General features: G+C 45.0%; 1 protein-coding gene across 1 annotated transcript in view; it reads left to right on the top strand.

Moving 5' to 3' along the window:
- The window catches only part of LOC104403090 (zinc metalloproteinase-disintegrin-like batroxstatin-2), a 19659-nt gene extending 12915 nt beyond the window's left edge, over positions 1 to 6744 (top strand). Inside the window, exons 13-23 of the mRNA XM_010011129.1 lie at positions 235 to 324; positions 763 to 958; positions 1655 to 1757; positions 2365 to 2521; positions 3163 to 3243; positions 3815 to 3893; positions 4506 to 4596; positions 4923 to 5022; positions 5253 to 5318; positions 5640 to 5717; positions 6667 to 6744. Coding sequence (XP_010009431.1) covers positions 235 to 324; positions 763 to 958; positions 1655 to 1757; positions 2365 to 2521; positions 3163 to 3243; positions 3815 to 3893; positions 4506 to 4596; positions 4923 to 5022; positions 5253 to 5318; positions 5640 to 5717; positions 6667 to 6744 — 1119 coding nt within the window. The remainder of the gene's footprint in view (positions 1 to 234; positions 325 to 762; positions 959 to 1654; positions 1758 to 2364; positions 2522 to 3162; positions 3244 to 3814; positions 3894 to 4505; positions 4597 to 4922; positions 5023 to 5252; positions 5319 to 5639; positions 5718 to 6666) is intronic.
- The last annotated feature ends 1764 nt before the right edge of the window (positions 6745 to 8508 follow it).

Below are 8508 nucleotides of genomic sequence, written 5' to 3'. Positions count from 1 at the left end.
TACACAACTTCTACCAGCACCTGCACAGTCCAGCACACGCAGCATCCTTTATTGCTCACTCGCAATGACTGGCCTGGCTTCTAGTGAAAATGGTTCTCAGAAAAGCCAAATGCAAGTCCAATGGATCCCTGCTCCCTCAGTAAGCAAGTACAGGGTGGCTCGCTGGGAATGCAGTGCAGAGAGGACCCAACCCTGAAGCACACACCAGAGCTCTGATTGCTGGTTCTGTTGCAGGAGTGCACAAATGAGTGCTGCGACCCCGAGTCGTGCAAACTGACAGCAGGGTCCACGTGTGCACATGGAGAGTGCTGTGAAAACTGCCAGGTAAGACTCCTCCTCACCTCCAGCTCCTCACGTTTTTGAGGTTAAAGTATTTTTACCCCATGAGAAAGCAGTAATACATCTCTCAAAAGAGCCAATCCCCTCTGACTGTGATTACTGACCCAGCCTTGTAATCAAAGAGCACTTTGTCCATCCCAAACCACACCACAACTACCAATTCACTCACTCTTTCAACATCCTGGAGAAATAAGCCTTTTGATTATCCATTTTCTCCTGGAAAGAAAAGCTGAGGCACAACCAGGTAAAAACCTTGTCAATTGACATAACTGACCTTAAATTAGGCACGGACCTGGCTCCCCACACATCCTGCACAGTGAGGTTGAGATTTGTCTCCCCTGCTTTAACCGCTGGTGCAGTGTGATCTTGAACAGGACGGAGGAGCACGTGTTAAAGTGTGGCATTGCTTCCCCCTCACTGCAGTACAAGAAATCAGGAGCTATCTGCAGGGCAGTTAAGGATGACTGTGACCTGGCTGAGATGTGCACTGGCTTCTCCCAACACTGCCCAGCAGATCGATTCCGTGTAAACGGATATCCCTGCAACTACGGCGAGGGCTACTGCTACATGGGACACTGTCCCACCCGGGAACAACAGTGCAAAGCTGCTTTTGGATCACGTGAGTACAACTTGGGATTGGGAAAAGCAGTTTGTATGGGTCAAAGAAGAGATAAAGGGAAAGGCTTTGTATGCAGGCAAATCAAAGACCTTTTGCAAAGCAGGAACAGCGCATCTTTATGCTTTATATAGCATATATGCTACTTATGCTTTATATAGTGTATATGATTTCTAGCTTGTAACATCTACTCAGTTGTTATATTTATATGTAACAGTAAGTGGTTTTAATCACTGAGCTGAAGTGCAGAGCTTAGGATGCCTTTTAGAGAAATGGGAAGTGGTTAAGTGTATTCCTCTTTCACACGATGCTTTTAAGAGACCTTTGGAAAGGAGCTGGTTCTTTTCTTGTTAGGAAATGTCTGTATTTTGAATTAATGTCCAAATTTGGCACGCCTTTACGTTTCTGAAGGTGTGTGGTGGCTTGTCCTCCTCCCAGTCCTAACCCGTCTCCAGTCCTCACTATGTCCCTTCTCTTAGGCAAGGTCTGTTGGTTCATAGGGAGAACACAGAGAACAGGTTCTGCTTAGTGCACAGAGCAACACTGCAGCACTAATGCATGAAGTGCTAGAGTGTCATTTATGCCCATGGGTAACTTCACTGGGAAAGGCTATTTCCTAAGCAGGTAAAGGAAACTGAACGTTGTGAGTTCACAGGCAGAGAACATAAACTAAAGCCACCGAATTTCCCTCTTTCGCAGAGGCCACTGAAGGTGCCGCGTCCTGTTACCGGATGAACGAGAAAGGGGTATATTATGGATACTGCAGAAAAGAAAAAGGTAGTCACGTCCCATGCGAGAAAAAGTAAGCACAATGTTATGGAATCTGCTGGGATCTGGGAAGAGAGACCACTCCTATTCTGGTTAAGAGACAGAAGCAAAGAGTGCACTGGTTTAGATGGCACCTACATCCATGTGTCCCTTCTGGTGCACTTGGAATGTTGTGGTAAAGCCAGTTCTAGGAAAACTGCTTTCCAAACCATGAGATGGGTCTGAGTGCATATGTATGTGTGCAAATATATATGTACGTGTGCAAATACATATGTATGTGAGCAAATACATATGTATGTGTGCAAATACATATGTACGTGCAAGCCTGCGTGTGCAGGTGAGTACAGGGAAGGGATTTTTGGATAGGGAGCTTGCACTTCAGGTGAACCTCCAAAGTTGAGGACAGTTAAATACTCATTTCTGCAAACCATTTTGGGTTCCCTAATAAGCTCAAGAGGAATTAAGAACCTGACACCTTCTGCTCACAAACCAACCTGAAAACACCACAAACCAAAACCCCTTTCTACAGCTTTATCTTTGGAGTTCCTGCACACAACAAATTCAGGCTGGAGGAGAAACCAGCTCAAATAGTTCTGCTGTGCCAAGCCATTGGTCTATAGCAGCTCTCGTTCTCCTTCCAGAGATATAATGTGTGGGAAGTTGTTCTGTGCTGGGGGCAGCGAGATGCCTCGGGATGGGAGCCTGGTGACTTTCGAGTCCTGCAAAGCAAGTTTTCCTAGAAATGGAGAAGCAGACCCAGGGATGATTCTCAATGGAACTAAATGCGGGAATGGGATGGTTAGTAGAGAACAGCTTTTCTCCTTATTGTTTCCCCTCTTTCACTCTTGCTTTTATCCTCAACTCTGTTACCAGACAAGACAGATCTTAAACTGGGAAGACTGAGGTGGACACTAAACTTCTACTGTTCCAATTTGCCATATCTTCTGCTTTACATCCATCACAAACCAGCATCAAAGCAAACAGAACTGCTTTCACATTTCATTATGCTTGACGGCTGTCTTATTTTTCACTGACAAAAATACACATGGCAATAGGAACAAGCCTTTGTATGAAGGTTAAAAGACATATTTGTATTATATTTTTAATGCTTTCCATAACGGATGCCTAGGTGTCACCGAGCACCGTTCCCAACTTCTTTGCTATATATTTTTACTGGGAGGGCAAGGAAGGGTGAAGGATTGAAAAGGAGTGGAAAGCAGTGATGTCTGGACATCTTTGTCACTCCCCTGACCTATAAAATACCCGAAGGTCAAGTGAAAAATTACATCCACATATCAAATTCTAATGCAGGTTTAAGTGATTTGCAGACCTGCTCTATGCCTCCTTTTACTCTTCATCACTCCATGCAACGAAGTGCAAGCTCTGCATGTTCTGAAAGCTGTAAATCACTTGGTTACCATTTGCTCTGTGCATTTCAGGTGTGCAGCAATGGAGAATGTGTCTACATTGAAGATGTCTTTAGATCAACCAACTGCTCTGCCAAGTGTACTGGACATGCTGTAAGATACCAGTGTTTGATGCTATTATCTTAGAACACCCCAAGATAGTCATGCATATCAGCTACAGAACTTACTGATGACAGTATTTAGATCATTGGGATAGGGATTTACAAAAACTTTGTTTGGAATCAGAAGCTTTCTATATCTTTATGAAAGCAAATCTACCCTCATAAAGCATCACTGTTTTTGCTAAGGAGATAACAAGAGATGGACAAAGGTTCTGTGCCTGGCCCTGCCTCTGCACCACAGTATCACAGCTATTCTCTTTCAGGTCTTCTGTTTTAGGAAGGTAATTGTGCTCATCCCATTTGAACATATAGAGACCTACAGGTGTAACTGCTGCTTTGTGCCTTGTACTGTAGTTTTTACTGCAGAAACACCTGCAAAAGGCACATGGTAGCAGACAACCAGGCCTGTCCTTTACTGTACAAACCCTATTCTCTGTGCTAAATCTTAGTGCAAGTAAAATGAGAGGGTTTCCAGACCTAACTTCCAAAAACTTATCGGAAGCCACTGACAGCTTCACTCATATTCCCATCCTGAAGTGGTTCCTGGCTTTGTGCTTCTGCAGGTGTGTGACCACGAGCTGCAATGCCAGTGTGAGGAAGGATGGGCACCACCAACCTGCGACAGCTCCTCAGCAGTTACCAGTAAGTGCTGCATGGCCTCACACTGGGTACTGGCATCCTCCTGCTTCAACCCCAGTGATAAACCCTGCCTTGCTTGTCAAGGTCTCCGATTTCTGCGCATCTCTAAGTTGCTGCAGCTTGTAGGAATGACTAGAGCAAGTTATTTACTACATGTTTATGTCCTCTCTCCACCTTCACTAAAGCACCGTCAGCTCTCAACTTTGTGGCTTGGTTGAGGCTTTACAATAGCTTTGTTGAAGGAAAACTGTGAAGCTTTACTTGTATACAAGGCCAAAGGGATGCACCCAGTTTTGGGTAATAATCTTTGAGGAAGAGGAGAGGGGTGACAATGAAATGGTCTTTGGGGATGGATGGATGGATGGATGGGTCTAGGTTTACTTAGCCCCAGGACAGCTCAAGCAATAACCACCGTCTTCAAATACAACAAAAATGTCAAGAACACATTTCTTTCCATCACCTTGGAAAAGAGAAGCAGCCGTGAGTTTGAGCAACAGTGAGGACAAATAGGGCCTAGACCTTGTGACAAATACGACTTTGCCAGTGTGATGGGAAACTTCTCCGTAATAGCAGATCTTTCAAGAAATAGCAACTTGTGTTTTCTCTCCCTGGCAGGTTTTGCTATAGTTGCTGCTGTGCTGGTTGTCCTCGCTGTCACAGCAACGGCAGCAGTGTTCCTTATCCGCTTCCGAGTGTTCAAGAAGAGGTAAATGCTTACCCGCATTGAGCCAAACCCCCCCCCCGCAACCAAAACCTAAAGCCAAGCAACTCCTGGACGGGTTTTAAGCAAAGGTTTTCGAAGGGGGTAGAGGGACTTGGACACTGGAAAGCCAAGGAAGGTGATCCCTGACAGAAATCTCATAGTTGGGAGAGGTCTGAAGACTCAAGATTAATCCTAAATAATCAAAATAAGGGGAAGAAAGGACATGGCTACATAACACACCAATAGGACTCAGGCAGGCATTCAGCTTCAGCAAGTTCTTGTCACTTCAGTCAGGTTAAGATTTACAGTTGTGTGTAATCTTTGTCTAGCTGCCAGACCAGAAGGGGACCTGGAGCCACAAACCAAGTCTTTGCAGATCAAGAACAAAGATACAGAGAACACCCTGTCCTGGCAGTACCTGTCCAGAAGGTAAGAGCTGGGTCAGCTCTGGTCTCCTATGGACTGTAGTGGAGGGGTTGAAACATCAAAACTCATCAGTCAAAGTGTGCTACACTTCTATGAGGGTTTCAAAACCCTTGTCTAGGGCTGAGAGGAATCCCACATGGTACTAAGTCCCAGAGTAATGTGTGTGCAGTAAAGCAGCAAAGATAATGAACAAGATAAAGGCTCCATGGGATTCAACTGTTCCCTGTTTTCAGATGAACGATAAGAAACTTCTCCTTCCTGTACCTCCACTGCAAGAGAACAAACCACAGCTCCAGAGCGTAAGTACTTCCCACCAATGTCTTTGCTTCCACACTGTCTCTGGGGAAGACAGCACACACCAACCAGTTCCTGTCATGGTGGAGAACCCCAACCCCGAAGGCTAGAGAAATCCCTGCACTCCCAATCAGGTCCTGAGTGCTTTCTCAGGGCCAGATAACACAAAGCATCCCTGCTTCTGAAAAGAATGCATCCTTTTATCCCTATTAATGCACTTTATATACAGAACACAAGCCTCCACATTCCCATGGGAACACGCAGATGCATACATTCACAGTATGTATATAGGGTCAATATGTTCTCTATATTCTCTGCCTCCACAGCCTGCCATAAGGCCAAGAGGTCCCCCACCTCCTGTTCCTTCTATGAAACCAGCCTCTTTTCACACTGAAGAGATCTTTGTAAGTATAACCCTGGACTTTTCACACCTTCCATCTGAGTTGCAAAGGACTATCAGATGTCAATTAGGGTTTTCAGTTTCTGACTCTGATTAAACCCCCCATAACTCACAGACATTCAAACCACATATTCTTTGGGGCAGGAGTCACTTGTTTTGCCACATAATCCTAAACTGCACAAGATGATACTCTTAATCTGTGCCAAGGGGTCCTGTAAACCATTACAAGAACATCTCAAGAACAATAGCAGATGAAGTCCAAACCAACAGGGATTTCAGGTGTAAACACAAGGCAAATGATGAGCATCTTTGCTCCTGTGAGGGGATCTCCATCAATTTATGTGTGTATATAGATATTTTCTTTTTTTTTTAATTCTTACAAAAATTTGGAAACCAGAAGAATACAAATATTTACCATTAATAAACCCAAAGAATCCTATTTAAATGAAAATGCCTCCCTCAAATATCTACCATCTCATCATTTGAGCCCCCTGGCCATCTGAAACAAGGGTACAGAAACTGTCTTCAGACCAGAAACATGATTGCATGGTACTGCCTGCATAAAGAATGATGGATCAGGACTAAACACCACGTATCAGCTGCATTATAAACAGCCATTTAAACCCCCCTGTCTTTGGAGATGTTTCCTCAACACGCACCTTGAGCTTGTGACCAGCTTTAACTTCCCAAGCAGGGCGTGGATATTCGATAGAGATTAGTGCAAACACTGAGAATAGCTCTGTGGTCTTCTGCAACAGGAGCTCCATACCCCTTGTGCATTATGGTTGACACCTTGTATGTGCACAGATTAAGCTAATTCACCCCCAGCTTTTCCACTAGGAAAATGCTGTAGAAAATACATGAGAGAACAGTAGGAGCAGCTGAAGCCTGTGGAGGTTCTGCAGCTCTCAGGCAGGGAAGCCTAGTGACATTTAAACTACATTTTTGTTCAGGCACCAGAGAGAAAACCAGCTCATCTTCCAGTTCCCAAAGGCAAACCTCCACCTCCACCTCCACCAAAGGTAACCTGAGTTCCAATGTGAACAGCAGCTCTTTCGGGATGTAAATCCATTGAAACAGCACAAGGCACGTTGTGATTTAACTCTTCTCTTTTTCCTGTAGGCTTTGAAACCTCCAATTAACCCCAGAGTATGAAGCTTCTGAAGTTGGGCTGATCGAGATACCCGAAATTCTCAGGGACAAGTTTTTTGTCCCTTGATTCATCCACTTCTGGCAAAGACAACCAAGAATGTCTTCCTGTTCTCTTTATAAGAGAACAACTGACTGACAGCTTTGAAAGAACAAGTTTGGTTTGCAAAGAGCAAGGAACTCTTTGGTGATGACACCAAGCTACTGTCCAAAGGGAAATGGAAGCAGAGTTGCTACTTGCACTGAGGTGTAGACTGGGAGTAAGGTATGAAAGCTGCTTAGCACATCCTAACTCCCAGGCCACCGCTGCAAGATGTGGCTGCAGTGGGATGCTCTGCACCTACACAGCTTTCCTGGGTACAGACCTGAGAAGATCAGGGAACTATAGATACTCCAGGCTTGTAAATTGTAAACTCTTTGCTCCATTTCTGGATCTTTGCAGCCCACTTTTCAGCATCAAACCTGACCTTGTCCTTCAAGTACAAGCTGCAAGTTATGGGAAAAGAAAAATCCCTCTTTACCTCTTTGGAGAATAGTTTGTGTCCTCAAACCTGAACTAGCCTCGGAATAATGAGATTATGCACTGGAAACGCACTGATTCTGGAAAGATCCTCTTGGACTGAATTCTCTTATTAATCCCTTAGATAACCTGTGAAACAAGATTCCTCTGTTAAGTAGGTAGAGCTGGAGATGTGCTCCAAAGCAAAGCACACGGGAGTCAAACCACTTGCTGCTTGCAAGTGATTCCAGCGTTCCAGCTGTGCCAGCTGAGAAAGAGCTCCAGCTGCCACCACTGCACTTGGACAGAAGGGTTTAGAAAAGCAGAGTCAACAAACTCCTTCATCTTTGAGTTCATTTGCCCTCGGCTCCAGAAATAGCTGAGCTTTTCTCCCCTCGAGATTACACACACCTTGGTGTTCTCGTCTAACTGTTTGCGCCAGCGTGTGTTATTGTAAAGTTGCTAATGAGAACCAGGCTGGGCACAGGGGGTTGTTATTATGGGATAGCATCTCAGCATGAGGCTTTGCATGATGGTTTATGACTGAGGGGTTCTTCATTCGTTCACGCCTGTTGGCATCAGCACTGTTGACAGTATTGGTCTGCTGGCATAGATGTGCATGATACTGTTGGCATTGATGTTAATGATACTGTGAGGGTGCTGGCACTGATGCTGTTGTTACCCTTGGCACTGATGATATTCATCAGTGGTTGGCATCAAGAGTTTTAAGTTTAAGCACACAGAAGTGCTTTTCAAGGAATAAAAAAGAAAAAGAAATAAAAGAGAGAAACAAAATTGCCCTGGACCAAAAGTACTCAGATTTTACAGACATTCCAGTTTGAACTGGATTTGGGTTTGGATCAGGATCAAAATGGGAACATGGATCCAAATCAATTACAAGGTGGCTGAGGAAGGCAGTTTCCAGCCCTTGGGCATAGTGGCTTTGCTGGAGAAGATCCCTTGGACTGCCAAATTGCCAAAGCAGACCTGGGGCCCTGGGCCAGCACCGCACACACCAACCTCGACCTGTGCCTGGTTCTCACCAGGGCTTACCAGGACCTGACAGAGCCCAATCCTTAGAGGACCTGACACTTCCTACAAGTTCACAGACCAGCTCCCACCTGCTGAAACCCTGATCCCCGTCAGC

The sequence above is a fragment of the Nestor notabilis genome, unplaced genomic scaffold (genome assembly GCF_000696875.1).
Source record: "Nestor notabilis isolate BGI_N333 unplaced genomic scaffold, ASM69687v1 scaffold5383, whole genome shotgun sequence".
NCBI classification, from domain to species: domain Eukaryota; kingdom Metazoa; phylum Chordata; class Aves; order Psittaciformes; family Psittacidae; genus Nestor; species Nestor notabilis.
The sequence above is the reverse complement of the archived record's forward strand: the minus strand, read 5'-3'. Positions and strand labels throughout refer to the sequence as shown.